Source organism: Tachypleus tridentatus, chromosome 4 (genome assembly GCF_004210375.1).
Source record: "Tachypleus tridentatus isolate NWPU-2018 chromosome 4, ASM421037v1, whole genome shotgun sequence".
NCBI classification, from domain to species: Eukaryota; Metazoa; Arthropoda; class Merostomata; order Xiphosura; family Limulidae; genus Tachypleus; species Tachypleus tridentatus.
The window spans coordinates 34,249,443-34,268,349 of NC_134828.1; the positions used below are offsets into that span (position 1 = coordinate 34,249,443).

The 18,907-nt window shown below is 34.9% G+C and overlaps 1 protein-coding gene and 1 long non-coding RNA gene across 2 annotated transcripts; one reads left to right on the forward strand and one right to left on the reverse strand.

The window, feature by feature from the left end:
- Window positions 1-398: 398 nt before the first annotated feature.
- On the reverse strand, window positions 399-14,280 carry LOC143248819 (uncharacterized). The gene is made up of 10 exons (XM_076497594.1): window positions 14,125-14,280; window positions 9,541-9,591; window positions 8,825-8,902; window positions 8,096-8,155; window positions 7,818-7,889; window positions 6,824-6,871; window positions 6,240-6,272; window positions 3,617-3,658; window positions 1,194-1,276; window positions 399-671 (listed from the first exon to the last, which is right to left on the reverse strand). The coding sequence occupies exons 1-9, from the start codon at window positions 14,236-14,238 to the stop codon at window positions 1,199-1,201; spliced, it is 576 nt and encodes a 191-aa protein (XP_076353709.1). The 5' UTR covers window positions 14,239-14,280; the 3' UTR covers window positions 399-671; window positions 1,194-1,198.
- LOC143248820 (uncharacterized) lies at window positions 7,534-13,141 on the forward strand. The gene is made up of 4 exons (XR_013027210.1): window positions 7,534-7,709; window positions 8,043-8,211; window positions 9,887-10,030; window positions 12,105-13,141. It is a non-coding gene; the product is annotated as an uncharacterized LOC143248820 (long non-coding RNA).
- Window positions 14,281-18,907: the final 4,627 nt, after the last annotated feature.

Consider the following 18,907-nt stretch of genomic DNA (forward strand, 5'->3'; position numbering starts at 1 on the left):
GAAGAGCGTGTAATGGGGATAATTTTTCACTCGTAATATCCTTCGCTATTTCGACAAAGCATTGTTTCTTTTCATTCTAAATATTTGTCTTCTTCGAGTGTAAAACAAACAGCAGTAAAAATTCCAGTTACCAAATATGATATACCGTAATCATTAAACACAGCTTCCGCTTATTTTAATTAATACTGATATTAAGCCTAGATTAACTTATGTGGGTTTAAAGTTTGACTTTAGTAGTACTTTAAGTTATTCTTCAACTGTCCAGTTTTAATGAGTATTTTACCCTTTCCACACTTTAATATAATTATTTGGAAACTATACATCATTATCTGAAGCATCTCTGGGACTTGTTTTATAAATATGTTTTATTCTTTGTTTAGGAAAGAAACAGAAACATCTTTTTAATAAGATCAGAAAAAGAAGATTTTATTTGAATAGTATGCAGAATATTTTCTTTATTTGTATCAGAAAAGAACTGTAACTTCAGCAGAACCTAGCTGTCTTCTTTTGTCAACAGCATCGGGAGGCAAGAGGTAACCTTTATAGGTAATCTACTGCTTCTCTTTCAAAAATATAATCTACACAAATTAGGTGCCTTGAAGATTAGAGCATTCAAGATAGTTCTATCTTATGAGGTTGGCTTTGGACCTCAAACTTCCGCGTTTCAGCACCTGGTGGAGAAAATACAAACCTCAAATGAATTATCGAGCTGTTTAGTTTACAGTTTAGACAGCTATTGCAGCAGAATCTCCAGCTATTGCTGTCAGTCGTTACTACCACAGAAAGGTTTCAGCGTTTATCTACAAATTACTTCTTGAAATGTCAATACTATAATTGTAAAAAATACTCGAAAAATTTGTCACAACGTACTGCTTTTGTAGGAATCATTTTTAGGACTTTTTTTAGTAGATAAGACAAGTGTGTGAACTGTAAGCGCATGGAGGTGACATGAAAAGTTACCGCATTGTTTATAAATTCAGCATACTGTATTTTGTGTTAGTGTAATTATAATATCTCTTTTTTAAACCAATTTTAAACCGGAAAAATGACTATGAAACATTTAAATTAATTTGCTTGGTGACAAATCAGGCGATATTACACAAATTAAAACAACAACAACAAATAATACGGAATAAAGCTGCATAATACACGTTGTTAGAAACAACAGAAAATAGTTCACTCCTTATACTCACTTAGATTAATAGCCTTGAGGTGGTGGACCCTGTGGAGGTGGTCCACGGTAATTTGGAGGTGGGATCACGCGGATTCTACAAGTCTGTAGGTGAAAAAAATGTATATAAGATATTGAATTCAAACACATAAATGTTAAGATTGAAGAGTTTAACCTCCACAAAATACACCCAGAGATCCACAGAGATCCACTCCTTACAGAATCACAGCGATAAAACTTCGGATCCCACAGTTAACTAATTTGTCTTCAATAAAATTGTATTTGTTTATTTCTGGGTAATATTAAGCTTTCCCTTCATTCTTTATGACAAAAAAAATTGTTTATCAAAAATCAAATTAACTATTATATCACTTGTATGATAATTAAAGCTATTTATTAAAATCAAACTAATTCTTACACTTGCTGTCCAACAACAGAGACTGTTTATCAAAGTACGAACTGATCGTAAACCTTCGTAAGAACAATAAAAACTGTTTATCAAAGCACAAATTGATTCGTAGATTCCCTACACATTAATAGAAGCTGTTCATCAAAGCAAAACTGATTCGTATATTCCCCAAACAAGAATAGAAACTGTTCATCAAAGCACGAACTGTTTCGTAGGTCCCTTATACAATAGAAATTGCTTACCAAAGCTCTAGCTGATTGTAAACCTCCTGAAAAGTAATAGAAACTGTTTATCAAAGCACGAACTGGTTCGTAGGTCCCCTATACAACAATATAAACTGTTTATCAAAGCACGAGCTGATCCTTACATAGGCTGTTGAGTGTTCAAGAGGATTCGTGCCTATACATGATCTTAATTGACTTTAGAGAAACCTTTGATCAAGGAGCACTTACAGTAAACCAACTAGGAGAATATACATGTCAATCTTTGGTTCACTGCCTTATCTGTTCGGGTAAGGAATAATTATGAAACAATACAAAAAGGCTCGTAGTTCCAGAATGATATATAATCACCTATAACCAAAATATTTCACCAATCTTTTGTATGAATATTAAAAATAAACTTTCAAGTAAAATTAAAATGAAGCCTTTCATCAGTGTCTGATCATAAGGTTTATTTACTTTTGTGTTTTGCGAAAAGCCACACGAGAGATATCTGCGCTAGCCACCCCTAAGTTAGCAGTGTAAGGAAGGCAGCTAGTCATTATCATTCACTGCCAACTGTTGGGCTACTTTTTTACTAACGATAATGGGATTGATGGTCACATAAAACGCCCCCACTACTGAAAGGGCAAGCATGTTTGGTGTGATGGAGATTCGAACCCGCGACCCTCAGATTACGAGGGCCTTGTTGGGTCTAGCGATCGTAAGGAAAGTTCTCATTTATTCATTTGATCATTTTTACTGGCACTTTAAGAGAAAGTTCTAGAATGCAAATTTTAGTAGAAATCAAACTTACTCTTCGACCAGTCTTAGAATAATTTTTACTTACTTACAACAAGAACATTTGACTATAATTAAAGACAGTCTCATTGCAAGACAGTTCTTGGTTTGGTTTGTTTGGAATTTCGCGCAAAGCTACACGAGAGCTATCTGCGCTAGTTGCTCCTAATTTAGCAGTGTAAGACAAGAGGGAAGGCAGCTAGTCATCATCACCCACCGCCAACTCTTGGACTTCTCTTTTACTAACAAATAGTGGGATTGACCGTCACATTATAACGCTCCCACGGCTAAAAGGGGCGAGCATGTTGGGTGTGAGAGTTCTTGGTTATAACCAAAAAACAATCTCAAACCTTGAGTGTTGATTACTTGATAAATAGATTTTTCAGGAAATGTTTAAATAAAATGGCATTTAAGTTTTAAAATGTTTTCTGTTGAGCCCTTATATTTTTTCACCTTCATTTGTTTTAGCACAAACTTACACAATGGGCTAAATACGTTCTGTCTACTGTATGGAATCGATTTTAGCCTTGGAAGTCCGTAGAATTATCGTCTTTCTCTTTTACTCAGATGATTTTAATCATTATAAGTGAATTCTGCTAACAATATTGTAATTGTGCCACTGAGGGGTTGAATGATGAACTAAGCTTTCCAATATAAACTTGGAACTTACGTTTTTTTTTAACTTGCCTTTTCTTTGCCTCCCGGTAGCTAAGCTAGAAATAAACATCTCCACAGTAGACACATCTCATTTTATAGCTTTGCATTTGTAACAATCAAACAAACCCCTTGACAGCCGATTACATTCGCCTGATGTAAAACATTGTAGCCTTGCACTTCATTCGCAGCCGAAGAGCGTAAGTAAAGAAATTAAGTTGCGCCATTAGAGTAATGCATTTTATCGTAAATCATACTTCGAATGTCTTTTTTTTTAACACAAGAGTATAAAACATGAAGGGTTTTCGTACTGCTATATCTGAACATTTTATGGATGATAAAGGTCATTCATTCATTAAGGTGAGTTCAGAAACTATTTACCTGAGAAATGTGGACGTCCATGCAGGCCTGATAGAGTTGAACCTGGAATAAAATGAACAGCGATCTTTCACTATCAATGAAAATGATAATTTAAATATTGTGTTGTAGGATTACACAAGTATATCTAATCGTATGTAATGCAACTTAATGATTACTTATATGTTGCAAAAACAATAACCTTAGGTATTAGGTTAAGTCTGATTGTCTGTTTGTTTTCTGAAATGCTTAAATGCAATGATGTTTCTAATAACTTCTTAGACGCGAACAGTCCTGGAGGAATATAGGTGTGTGTGTGTGTGTGTGTGTTTCTTATAGGTTGTTTTGTGTTTTTCGCGCAAAGCTACTCGAGGGCTATCTGCGCTAGCCGTCCCTAATTTTGCAGTGTAAGACCAGAGGGACGGCAGTTAGTCATCACCACTCACCGCCAACTCTTGGGCTACTCTTTTACCAACGAATAGTGGGGATTGACCGTAACATTATAACGCCCTCACTGCTGAAAGGGCAAGCATGTTTGGTGTGACTACGAGTCGACTGTTTTAACCATCTGGCCATGCCGGGCCAGTTTCCTATAGCAAAGCTACATTGGGCTATCTACTGAGTCCACCGAGGGGAATCGAATTCCTGATTTTAAGCATTGTAAATCCGTATACTTACCGTTGTACCAGCGGTGGACTACATATGGGTCTCAGGAAGTTTTAAAATGTAGTAATAAAGAAAACAACCAAATAAAGAAAGATCGGTTCATATACTGTATGATATCAGCATTCGAAATAATATTTCTATAACCATTTCGGTACTATTAAAATACATATGCAATCAAATATAAGCAGGCAGGAGGTCATAACCCTGTTAGCAGTTAAAAAGAAATAAATAAAATAAAGATACAATACTTAGCGGACGTTTTCATCAGTTAATACACTGCTGGTCAAAATCGTAAGGTCAATGAACATAAAGAAAAAATATGCATTTTGCGTTGTTAGACTCAACCACTTATTTGAGTAGAGCTTCGAAAGATGAAAATAAGAAAATGGAAAATAAAAATAAAAAACACTTTTTTAGCATTTAGTAGGGAAAATGTGAACACTATGAAGTTAGCCTGAATACTAGCTGGTCAAAAGTTTAAGACCATACTGAAACGAAACGTTAATCGTTAAACACGTAACAAAATTTAGTCATTTGTGTTCAAGCATTAGCGTTGTCAACATCTCCCACTGACATCTCCTGTGTTACATTGGGTAAAAACATGGCAAAGACTAAAAAGTTAACAGAGTTTGAACGTGGCAGAATTGTCGAGCTGCAAATGCAAGGTCTCTCTCAACGTGCCATCGCTGGTGAGATTGGACGTAGTAAAACTGCTGTCGCAAATTTCTTAAAAGACCCTGAGGGATACAGAACGAGGAATTTCAAGTGGTCAGCCCAAGAAATTTTCGCCGGCGTTGAGCAGGAGGATTCGAAGGGTTGTCCGGCAAGACACTAACCGATCGTCGAACCAGATTAAGGCCCTTACGGACGCAGAATGCAGATCAAGAACAATAAGACGGCATCTACGAGAGAAAGGCTTTAAAAACCGTAAACGTCTTCAAAGGTCACACCACAAAACAGCTCGGTTAAACTTTGCTGAAAAGCACCAAACATGGGACGTAGAAAAGTGGAAGAAGGTTTTCTCTGATGAGAAACAATTTAACCCGGATAGTCCAGATGGCTTCCAACGTTACTGACGCGATAAGGATATCCCACCGGAGACATTTTCTACACGACACAGTGGAGGAGGTTTCATCATGATCTGGGGTGCTTTTTCCTTCCATGGAACAATGGAGCTTCAGGTTATACATGGACGTCAAACAGCAGCTGGCTACATTGGCATGTTGGAAAAAGCATCCTTATTGACTGAAGGCCTTTGCTTGTGTGGAATTGACTGGATCTTTCAGCTGGACAACGCTGCAATCCACAATGCCCGCAAGACAAAGGGCTTTTTAATGGCGAATAACGTGATTCTTTTGGACCATCCAGCGTGTTCACCCGAACTGAATCCCATTGAAAATGTTTGGGAGTGGTTGGCAAGGGAAGTCTATAGAAATGGACGTCAATTTCAAACAGTGCGTGATCTTCGTGAAGCCATCTTCACTACTTCGAATAACATTCCAGCCAGCCTTCTGCAAACGCTTATATCGACCATGCCAAAGCGAATTTTTGAAGTTATTCGCAATGAAGGCCTGCAACTCAGTACTGGGACCTCTTGTTGGGCATTTCCTACCCTGTTTAAGACTTTTTTTTGGTATGGTCTTAAACTTTTGACCAACTAGTATTTAGGCTAATTTTATAGTGTTTACATTTTCGCTATTAAATGCTTAAAAAGTTTTTTATTTTTATTTTCCCTTTTCTTAGTTTCATCTTTCGAAGCTCTACTCAAATAAGTGGTTAAGTCTAACAACGAAAAATGCATATTTTTTCTTTATGTTTATTGGCCTTAAGATTTTGGCCAGCAATGTGTGTGTAAATGTGGAAAAACAATGCTCATGTATTTAAAATATCAATATTTCCTTATTCTATTCAGCTCTTTAGTAGAATTTCAATATATAGAAAAAATATCGAAGTATCATTTTGATGGGAAAGATTTACTCACCTGTTGAATGTAAGAGTTAGGGAACTTTTGTTCCTAAAATGGAAGAGAAAAATAAGTGATATTAAGTCACCAACGTGATCTGTATTGCAGAATTTATCTATCACGTGTGAAAAAACAACAACATATACTCATTTACATTTACCTATAGGAATTATACATTTCAAATCTTTCTCTTTTACAACTCCAGAAAAAGCGTGTGGTTGTTGTTATGCAATTGTTATTAAAATAAGAAAATATTACAAAAGAAGAAATACACAGCTGTTTATTTTCCTTTGAAAGAAAAATTATTACGTGACGAATATTATTAGTTGGAGGTGCTCCAAATTAGTGTATTTTAAAAACCAATTGGTTAGTCGCATTGGACAGAACACGAAAAATGTTCACATTAATATTGTAATAAATAACATTATTGATAGTTGAAGATTAGAAACTTCGACTGAAGAAATCAACGATGTAAACTGTTAATCAGCAAGTCTTGTAGCTCATTAGTTTAGAATGAACGAAATATCCCACCAGAAGTTAACCAGTTTTTTTTTTGTTTCAATTGAATATTAAACATCAAGTGATAACTGGCATGTACTTACGGCTTCACCTCGACAAGCTTCATGGTGTTTCAAAATTTCTGTTTGAATCTGAAGAAAAAAATTCTCATTAATTTCAACATTTTTATAAATACAGTATAGTGTAGCACAGTGGTTCAAATACCCTTAGAGTATAGTCTAGCACAGTGGTATTCAACACCCCTACAGTATAGTCTAGCACAGTGGTATTCAACACCCCTACAGTATAGTCTAGCACAGTGGTATTCAACACCCCTACAGCCTAGCACAGTTGTTCTTAACACTCTTATAGTATAGTCTAACACAATGGTTCTCAACAGTCTTTTTTTTAAAAATGTCTCCACGAATCAAAGAAGATCTCATGGTTCTTACATTCAGATAAGTTGTTCTGCCTAAAATTATTCGACAGTGAATGAAAATAAGTATATTTTAATTGGCTATAATTACTGGAACATAGTATTGTTTCGTTTTCTTAAACTATTCAAGTATAACACGAACACTAGATTTTGAAGTGTCCGGGGACCATAGTTTCAGAATCACTGGTCTAGAATATGCGATAAACAATAAATAGTAAACAATAACTCTTAATTTGAATGGCATCAATTCTAGCTGTCTCAAGGACAGTAATAAACGCTTATAAACACATTTCACTTAAGTGTTCTGGGAACTGATAGATTTGCCAAATAGAAATAGAACTGAAATGGTCTACTCTCTTTTTACACGCTCTAGAACATGTTATTAATTTTGTGTTGAAATTTATTGTAACTCTGATGTTGTGGTAGCAGTACTGAATATAAAAACGTGTTGTCACCCGAGTCATATTAAAAGAAAGTAATGATTAAAATGCTATTTTCCGTTATCTGTATGATGTCATCTCACCTTTCTTGTGGCGACAACAGGTGTCAAAAAAGTGAGTAGAAAATATAATTGAAGTGAAATGTTTGATATTTATATTTAAGAAAATTGTTGCTTGAATGGATGCGTGTGAAATTAAAAGTTCAACTGTTTGATTACTTACATCTGAGTTCAAACTTTTTCCTATGATTTCATTTTTTGCTTTTTCGAAATTGTATTTCCCATTTGCGTCAAACTGTAAGAAAAAAAGTAAATCTTGTAATGTAATACACAAATATGCTATTAAACGGAGTTACTACCTACCAAATAAAAAAACAAGAACATGGTGCTGTTAAAAATATGTATTTTTTGTATTTAATTTACATAATAATATGACTTTCTATATGAGAGCGACACCTGGATCTCGAAAGTGGAACCTCTTTCTCATCCAGACGAACTTACCCAGCCTTCAGCTTTTAGGGCACAGGTGGTGATACTATTTCGGTGTTCTTCAGCTTCTTGCTGTAACGACAAATAGTGACAACTGAAGAACTGCTTTTATGTAGGTTTAACAAAAGGTAAGAACGTAAGGTATTGACCTTTTAAGATAACAGATATTGTTTTCACAACATATCATTAACAAGTACACGTTCTTATAGAATAACAGGAAAAATACCACTGAGAATATCAAATGGATTACTTAGTTAATGATAAATTTATGCATATTTCTCAACATCAAGAAATACTAAATGGATGGCATTCCCTTCTAATGATTACGTATCAGATTATCATTATTTATATTAGTTTTGTTCAGCTCATCTAGTGTTAGAGTAACTAACCCAAGTTATGCTCTAGATTATTATTATTTATATTAGTTTTGTGTAGCTCACCTAGCGTGAGAATAACTTATCCGAATAATGTTCCGGATCATTGTTTTTAATACCCTATTAGTGCGGTTTATCCAGCTAAAGTAATTTACCCTAATAAAGTTCCGACATATCGTTTTCTGTATCTGTTTAATACATTTCATCTAGAGTTAGAGTAACTTACTCTAATAACGTCCCAATTTATAGTTATTTGTACTCGTTTAGGACAGTTTATCTAACATGAGTAACCTACCAGAGTAATGTTTCGGATTGTTTGTTATTTGTACTCGTTTTGGGCAGCTCATTCAATATGAAAGAAACTTACCCGAGTGACGTTCCTTGGGTCCTTGAATGTTGGTGGATATTGCTCGACACATTGCCGGATAACCTGTTGTTTAGCGGCCTGCAGTGAAGAGAACAATATTAAAAGTGAAATGATAAATACGAGTAAATAAACCTCAGAGAAGAGATGTAATAAGATTCTGTGACATTAAATATTACTCGTGACTATTAATTCCCATATGTTGAATATTACTAAAAGCCGATTAAGTAATGTTTGGTTATCGGAACACTAAAAAGTATTTTTAAGATTTCTGAAGAGTATGCATTAGAAATTGCTAATTTTTAAGATGTGCGCTTTATATCATTATAACATAGGTGACGCCCTTGTCTCTAAATATAAGGAGTTTACACAACACTTGTTTCAGATAAAAGCTAGTCCTCAACTTACAATACACCCCTGAAATACTTTATTATGTTATAATGGTCAGGTCTAGAAGACCCGTACAAGTAATAATGTACATTTGTTTAAATAAAGATGACTCGTACAAAAATATTTGTCACAAAACTATAAAGTAATAGAGGGAGGGTCGAAGCAACAACAACAAAATTATTGTACAACAAAACCAGTGCTGAGTCTCTTGGACTCGGGACTGCATTTTAGAGTTAAATAGGAGTAGTTTTATCAGTTTTCAGAAAACTAAGGTGTCTTTTACAGAACGTAGGTTTTTAGATAGTCTAGAAAGAAATAATAAGACTTACCTTCTCTTGTTGGGTTGGTTCTAGTTGTGCACACTGACCCCAGTCAACTTGCTAGAGAAAACAAGAGTCCAGAACGTTAGTTTAGGATTATAAACAAACAGTAACAACTTAGATTATACTAGAACACTTCACCGTATGAAGTTCGTAAGAAAACATTATTCACTTTTCCGAAAAACACCTGATTCTTGGCCAATATATTTACATATCACATTATGAAGAAAAACGTTCACCAACGTTTGATTTTGGTCTAGTATTTTAGTTTCTATTATTTGACTAAATTACCTACGTTTTTCTTTTTTATATTTCAGTCCTTGGGTTAGAGTAATATTTTTTATTTATTTTAAAGTGTACGAATCATGAAGCCGTGATACGACTGTATCGACACATTGTCCGATACGGTACGATTCATGTATCTCCACGAAATTCGGCAGACTTTCATCAAACATTACAAGTCTTATATAGAGGAAAAAAAATCATAATTTCTAATAAGGTATGTTTGTTTAAAATTATTGATTTAATAAAGTATTGAGTACTAGATGCTGCATTTAATGTTTTGGATAAAATAAGTGAAGACAAAGTATCATAACAAATTAACAATGACAAAATAGAAAGAGAGATATCAACTTTTTAATTTTACTTCTCTTACCAGTCGCCATTTAACTCATCAAACATGAGAATTAATTAATTAATTACACTGTGAAGTACTTAAATAAGACAATTTTAGTAATACAGATAATAAATTACAGAGGAGATTGTGAAATGTTGTAACAAATCGTTGGTAAAACCTTTGTGTACATAATTAACTTAACTCTATCAATATTAATATTCTCTATAAATATAGACAAGTATCGTTTCACTAGTATACGATATGCACCCCTAATCATTTATGTAAAACAGTGCACTTCAGTCATTGTTAGGAAAGGTAAAGATGATGTTTTATTGTTACTATAATTGGAAAATCATAGTAAGAGACTTATTAATATATAGTGCAATGTAGCACTGACTGGGAAAATTACAGAATATTATGTTTTCTTTTTGACTATGGAACATGTGTATACACAAATTAATCCTAATGTTTTCGTTTATTACAAGCAACGATTTTTGTATTTATCTAGTGATCCATCAAGATAAAGGCGAGTAGTGTGATTTCATTATACACTGCACTTCAAAAAAGAATATGTTCTGGTTGACGGTTATTTTTGTTTTAGAGCAAAGACATGTTGGGCTATCTGCTGTGTTAACCACGAGGAATCGAACTCCAGATTTGAGTAATGTAGCACTGTAAGCTTCCCGCTTTTCCACCAGGGGACTTAACAATTGTTGTCATCGTTCATATCATTGAGCTGTAGAGTCACGTTTCCTGGTTTCTCAACACAGGTGTGACGGCCTATAGCGCAAAATTCGGGATTCGATCCCTGTTTCTTTGTTTCGTTTTACCTTATAACTCCAACATTATTATAGCAGTAGATTACAAATTTCAATACCCATGGGGAAAATTAGTAGTCCACTGCTATTGATAATTTAAAATTTAGAGTTGCAAAGCCAAGGGAAACTAACTCAATTTTTACATCGATATTTTCTAGTTTAAAAAATTACAGTCAGGCTTTAGAATTCAAACTGTAAAAACACATCGTTCTTTAAAATATCATGTATTTCCAACATAAAACCAAAGTTAAGAATTATTGATTGAGTTACCCCGTGAGTTATTTGTATGCTTACGAACTTATAATGCTCTAACACGGGACTCGATTCACCGTATTGGTCAGAGCGCAGACAGATCATTGTGCAGCTTTATTCTAAAAGAATACTGACTGCAAATGTTTATTTGCTCACTGCCAAAAGCAAAGCTACACATCGGTTTATCAATGCTCTGCCAACTACAGGTGTAGAAATCCGATTTATAGCGTTGTATGTCCTCACACTTGCTGTTGAGCTATGAGGGGGGTATTTTGAATATCACCTCGTTTGTTTTGTTTTGTTGTTGTGTAGAAAGCTATACACGTATATATACAGGTATTGAAACCTGTGTTTTAACGGTATATACATTTAGGTCTACCGCTGGACCACTGGTATATCTTCAAAATTCTGCAATAAAAATAAAACAATAACATTCTGTATTAGAACAGAGTAGAAAGTAAAACCAAGTAACACTCAGCTTGTATTCTACGTGTATAAAAGGTTGAAAAGTGTTTAAAACAGTACGTGTTCTCTGTATTATATAGTAATGTGCATACAACAATATGTGACGACGGTATTAGATAGTAATGATACATACAATAATATGTATCGACGGTATTGGATAGAAATATGTATACAATAAAATGTATCGATGGTATTGGATAGAAAGGGATAATGACAGAAAACGAGGACAATTAAAACTGAAAAGTAACTTATTACAAACGTCTGCATTGACAGTAGTGGAAGGTTGAAAATATACCAAGTTATATATTATCAAGAGTATTATATTACTTAAAAGTGCATATTTGCCAATTGTACTTTAACTTCGACATGGCGGTATTCTGAAAACCATTAATCCTGTTTTTCTCATGTTTTTTTTTTTTCAGCCTTTACAGTTGTGTCATGAGAACGTCAACACAAAGCCTCAGTGTTTGTTAGAATCGTAAAACGGAATATAAAGTATCTGCAAGCATTTTGTTATCCCTTTAAATCAAGAACCCGTTTAACGGGACAAAAATAAAAGATATGAACAACATGAAAAATCCGTATAGAAATGATTAGAATATAAAAAGCAGTGGTAGTATGAACAGCTGGTATTGTGTTACGAAGGCAAGAAGTATTTTCAAGTTGGACAACCCGTATACTCGCAATGCAAATGCATAAGGTGTTTGTAACTTGAACCATTCGTTTCGAATACGAAACGAATCGTAAATGGTATTAGCAACATTCTTATGATCTAATGTCACCAACAACACAGTATTTGTTTTACAGGAATGTGGTTGTTAGACATACCCTTTGTGGTTAATCAGAATAACAGTGGTTGTATCCCCCCCCCCCTAGTGGCACAACGTTATGTCTGCTGACTTATAACGCTAGAAACTGGGTTTCGATACTCTTGGTGGGCAGAGCACAGATAGTCTCTTTGTGTTTAACTTCAAACAAAACAACAACAAAACAATACAATTTTCCAAATAAAAGAATTGTGTTAATAATAATATACTAAAATCTTTTGCATTCAATAATTAAATTTTATCAGATGGATTGAATAAAAACATTCCGCCAACAAGGTATGTCTCTAATCATTTTGTCATTTAAAATTCATCATGTTATATATAATAATTCAGGTTGACCTCCATAATACAGTGGTCGGACAAGTTCTACGAGACACGGTGGCCTACATTTTATGGCGGAAGCTGGTACCAAAGGTGTGTGAACGTTAGAAAATCAGGTCGGTGAGTGACCGCCTAAAGTGAGACAATTTTAAAACAAAAAAAGAGTTTGTTTTTTGTTTTTCAGAAAAACTCGAGCAGAGAAATCGTGATCATCCAGATCTCTTGAGAACGCGAGATTTTTGTTTTTTGGAACTTGCTACTCAGTAGTGATGAGAAGACTGTTTATAAAACTGTTAATCTGTTTTACTTATGAGCCGTACCTTTTAATCAATAGATAAGATCTGAAATTTAAACTCTGTTTTCATACCTTAAAATTAGAAACACGGTTTCATAAAAAAAGATAGTAGTGTTTTGGAATTATTTTTCACTAATTAGTAAGCCAGAAATGAAATAGTCTTCTCATCAACCAGGGTTGCTGATGACGAATGGAATTCTCCGTTACTAGTATAATAACTAATAAACTATACTAAACAAATATAATAATCTAATAACGCAAGTTGACCAAAGTGTAGATTGAACTGGGCCTCCCTTGGAGTTAGTTTGGTTTGTTTTGAATTTCGCGCAAAGCTACACGAGGGCTATCTGCGCTAGCCGTCCCTAATTTAGCAGTGTAAGACTAGAGGGAAGGCAGCTAGTCATCACCATCCACCGCCAACTCTTGAGCTACTCTTTTACCAACGAATAGTAGGATTGACCGTCACATTATAACTCCCCCACGACTGAAAGGACGAACATGTTTGATGTGAGAGGGATTCGAACACGCTACCCTCGGATTACGAGGCGAGTGCCTTAATCACCTGGCCATGCCGGACCCCTTGGAGTTAGACTTCGAATAAACAATTTTCAGAATGCATAGTTTCTTTATTATTTATTAAAATAGTCTTTCGCTGACTGGTATGTGAAAAATATCGTAATAACACAGAATCTTTAATCCAAGTCATCGGATTTGTTTTTAGTAATTGTGTATTACTTCTTCTTCTAATCTACACAATACAAATAAACCAACAAGTAAATAATATATATCTTACTTCAAAAATACAGCATGCAGTAATACATTATTAAATTTCAATATATATTGAATGTACATTTTTGTAAACTAAAATCAAAAGTAAATCTATCGTAAAAACAACAACCCAGATTTTAAGGACAATTTACACGCAAAAATAATATTAGAGCAAAAGTTCTAGGGTGAAGTTTGAAGCAGTCTAAAAATTATTGGTGATACAATACTTACAGGGGGAGGAGGAAGACTTGGTCTTTGGGAAGAGCCTGGAGGATACTGTCCCTGAGGAGCGGCTTTCACAGCCACCAAAGCGTAGCACAGAATTACTGCAGCTAATGTTTTCATTCTAATCTGATGGAGTCCGCTCTAAGCTAGTTATCGTTCTAGGCTCTCATTTATAGCTTTTCTGTCAACCAATCATAAGTGTTCATCAGTAAGTTAAGGTGGAAACGAGCATTTCTTACGCAACTGTAAACGCAAAGACTGGACCGTGAGCAGAAATCTGTGACAAAGCCAGAGCCTGCAGTATTGTATATGCAATTAGGTTACGTTACCGGCCTTCAGTCTATCTCAACCGTTTGTTCAACCAAATAGATGTGATGACGTGTTCTCGGCCAGCCCTTATCAACGTGATCTCTTGCAATGTACTTTCTCCCAGAAAAACGTAGAAAAAAACACAACGAACAGTTATTGAGAACGAAAGTACATTCTCAGTTTTTACACAATGCCAGTGACTACTTGGACCGTTTTTACAGTAACAAAAAATATACCAACATGTATATGACTTAAACTATTAATATATGGCAGAGTGACAATATTTAAAAAATTCAACAATCGCATACACACATAATTATGATTAATTCAAATAAGCAACAGAAAAAAAAACTAAATATTCTCATTTCCTTTTACAATATAAGAAGCCTGTACCTGTGTGTAAGAGCCTGATAAGAAGAGATGCTTAGACCATCATGGGTCAAGAAAAAATATTAATATTATAATAATTCTTATTAACCACATAGGCTAGAGTTTTAACGAGCAGGTATCAATCATTGTTGAGGTTAATAACCTATACGACCATCAAAGTCTGAGTGTTAATTACCCATTACTTTTTATTCCTACATACTCATTACATTATATAACACAACATTTGTTCCTGGATAGTGTGTGTTATTTCTTAATTGCTTATGTTGTAAAAGTACAGAAAATGGCCATTATTTCTTTCAAACTTTGCTTTTGTGACCTGGATAATGAAATTTAGAAATTAACATATTTTCTATGTACAAACGGGCAAATTTGCATATTTTCAGTTACGTAAGGTCTGAATAAAACAATATATGAATCAATATTTACATGTATTTATTCTAAAGTTGTACAAAAATGTTTAGAAGTGAGTAGTTTTTTCGAGATTTGCGACTGAGATTTAAATCACTTTAACGTATCAGCCCCCAAATAGTCTCCCATCATGTTTTCGTTATACGCCCCTTGGTAGCGGCATTCAAAGACCAGTATATCTTGGTGGAAGCGCTTGTTTCGCTCCTCTAAGTATATTCTCATGTTCGTCTTGCACACTTTCATCTAACAAATCCCACTCCTTGAGTCTAGGTGTCAAAAGCTCGCCGTTAGACTTTGTTAGACCAAAATCTCTGATCAAGTCATTGAGGTCTCTTTGGTTGGGGTAGTATGGGTTTTTCTTACCAGTTGCACCCCTGAAATTGTAATCTGGATCTTCAACGTCTACCTCCTCTTCTGATTTGCTGCTTTCTTCTGAAGATGGCTGCCTTTTCTATGGCGGAGTGGGTACAGAGAGCTCAGGGCAGTGTGGCACTGAGGCGACGGTTGATGGAAGGTTCGGATACATGATAGCAGATGCATTCTTGCCAGCCTGACGTTTGGAAGGGTCCACCATGCAGAAGTAGCAATTGTTTCAGTGGTCAGTGGGTTCACGCCAACTTCTTGAAATAGCGAACTTCATGGCCCTCTTTTCCCCTCTGTACCATCCTGCAAAAGAGGAAAATAAAATTGTTATTATGAAGAATAAGTTTATTTCATCCACAACTAATGTGTAAGAGGTTCATGCAAAATATTTTATATGTGATATTTTTTCTATACTATTGGAAATTAGAAAAAGATATTTAAATTTTAAAAGGTTTAAAATTTATATAATATAAAATCTTACTATTCAAGAAAGCAAAAATTGTTCGTCTTATCTTCTATAGTTTTTTTGTAGTGCTCGCAGGTAAAAACGAGGTGCCCAGGGTTTGTCTTGATCCCCGACAGGTATGCCGAAATATGCCTTGTTGGCTTCACACATTTAGACAGATGCTGTCAGAGAGTACTTTTTCGCTCTTGTCTTGATAAATTGGCCACATACATAGCAGAATGCGTCTGGAGAATACTTGCAGCTTCTTGATGCCATCTCTGATAAAATCAGATAGGTGTTCACTTAGGCAGCTAGAACTAAACTGAAGTGATGAGCCCCTGTATATATATTACTATGGAAAGTTCGAGAAAATTCTAATAGGTTTTAGAAAATTCTCGTAAGTTCTACAGCATTCTAGAAAATTCTTGTAAGTTTGAGAAAATTCTCTATCAGCTACTCAGCACCGAATATACCTGGAATGTTCTGGAAAATGGGTAAATTTGAAAATTTTATTACCCAGGTTACAAAAGCAAAGTTTGAAGAGAAACATAGGTATTTTCCATTTACTTTAAGCATAGACAATTGGAAAATAACACTTTCTGCCCAGGAACAAGAAAAAGTAAAAATATTGTTGCATAGTGTTGTTAATTATTTTATAAAATACGTTTCGGCCGCTAATCTTTTGCCACTACCATAGGACTGTTTGTGGCGGTAAGGGGCGACACAATCCTGTTCAAATGAAACATTGGCAATGATTTTTTTAAATTATCAAAAAAGCTTCAAAATTTACACAGATTATATAAAGACCAGAAATCATTTTGAATCAATATAGAAAATCCTTTATTTTAAGGTTATTTTCTTGCTATTTTAACATTTTCATAGAGTTACTATTCAGATTGTGAAAGTACGAGTACATGTTCAATGTTGAATTGCCTGTATTCTGTATACGTTCAAAACTATCGGAAGTCAATCCTATCGTAGTGCATAAACACGCATTATTTATGCTTGAACTCCTCTGTAGTGTATATATATTTAATTTTCACAGAATGGTGAGGTTACTTCTATTTTAAATATCAGCAAGAATCATGATAAAACGTTTTTTTTTGTCTGAAAGTGTGTGTTTTTCTTACAGCAAAGCCACCTCAGACTATCTGCTCAGTCCATTGTTTGAAAGAAGGACCTTTCTACTTTTTTTAATTATTCATGCGCTTCGCTCGTGCAATGTAGGTTCTATGCACCTCTTTCAACTTCAAATTCCAAAGTAGCATAGGCAAAATATCTGGCAAATATTAATTGAAAACCAAAATAAGATACTATCATATGAACAATAATACTAAGTAGTTTAGACGTAATGCCTTGAAAATAATGCTAATAATTATAATGAAAAGAAACAAAAATGGAAAACAACATTCGTGATAATATTCCATAATGATGTGCTCTCATATGACTTAGTAACTACTGTATAGTGACGTGTAATAATAGCGAATACGAGTTAATTAATTTAGGTGACCTTTTCTAAATTCTACCCCACCCTCTAAGTGGATGCCCTCCCCTATATCTCATATGTTGCCGCCGGGCCTCAGAAAATATTTTTTTGGTTACAGAGTCCCTAATAAGATATGAGTCACGCACAAAACAAAATAAGTAATATACAACTTATGTTACAATGAATTATTCCAGGTGTTTTACAAAGGAAATTATTGATTTTACCCAGATTTTTTGTCGGTTCGTTTCCCTCATAAAGGGCAAAAACATAAGATTACTGAATATAAGGTAATGTGTTGTTGTTTTGAATTAAGCACAAAGAGCTATTTCTGCTCTGCCCACCACGGGTATCGAAACCCGGTTTATAGCGTTGTAACTCCGCAGACATACCGTTGAGCCACTGGGAGTCGTAAGGCAATTTGAGAACTTCACCAGAAATGGACGGTATATAAACAAGTCAGTAATTTGAGGTTTAAAATGGTCCGATTTACTGTAACACCATCTCCTTATCGTCACTTTTGTTTTTAATCCTATCAAGCTTCGATTTTCAAAAGCGCGTTTTGAATGTAACATTTTCCGGAACGGGATTACATATGGAACGATTTCTATAACAAGAAAACCGGACTGCTTTTGCTTTAAGTCAAAAACGTGAAACTCTAACAAGCAAGCATTCTGCCTCTTATATATAACAATGTTTCATTTGAAAAGAGGCCTGGCATGGCCCAAGCGTGTTACGGCGTTCGACTCGTAATCCGAGAGTCGCGGGTTTGAATCCCGGTCGCACCAAACATGCTCACCCTCCCAGCCGTGGGGGCGTTATAATGTGACGGTCAATCCCACTATTCGTTGGTAAAAGAGCAGTCCAAGAGTTGACGGTGGGTGGTGATGACTAGCTGCCTTCCCTCTAGTCTTACACTGCTAAATTAGGGACGGCTAGCACAGATAGCCCTCGAGTAGCTTTGTGCGAAATTAAAAAAACTCAAAAAATATTTGAATAGAACGGCTGACGTTCCAGATCCATACATATCTTGATATGTAGTATATTGATTTACCGGATATTTTCTAGTACGACTTCTATTCCTATTCTTAAGTTACTGTAGTGAACCTGTTTCAAGACTTCCTCATCGGCTGAGGCTTAAGATATTTTCTTTGAATGCATACGTGATGAAAATAATACTATTTAGGGTGTTGCACGTACTGGTGTGTTTACGAGACGGAAAGAAAGTCCGAGAAATAATTGGAGGATTGCAGGTTTCTTTAGAATTTCGTATTCGTGACGAGTTATGAACTTTAAACTGAGTTCACGTAAATAAAATAAACTAATAAATATATAAATGAAAACCTGAGTAAATCGTAAGCTTACGAATCTCAGATGAAGAATAGAGATAT

Excerpts from the sequence above, each read along its gene's own strand:
- LOC143248819 (XM_076497594.1), bottom strand. The coding sequence starts at position 14,238 with ATGAAAACATTAGCTGCAGTAATTCTGTGCTACGCTTTGGTGGCTGTG. Across the intron at positions 6,872-7,817 it reads GAAAAAGTTTGAACTCAGAT|ATTCAAACAGAAATTTTGAA; the intron begins GTAAGTAATCAA and ends TTTTTTCTTCAG. Across the intron at positions 1,277-3,616 it reads TGGACGTCCACATTTCTCAG|ACTTGTAGAATCCGCGTGAT; the intron begins GTAAATAGTTTC and ends TTTCACCTACAG.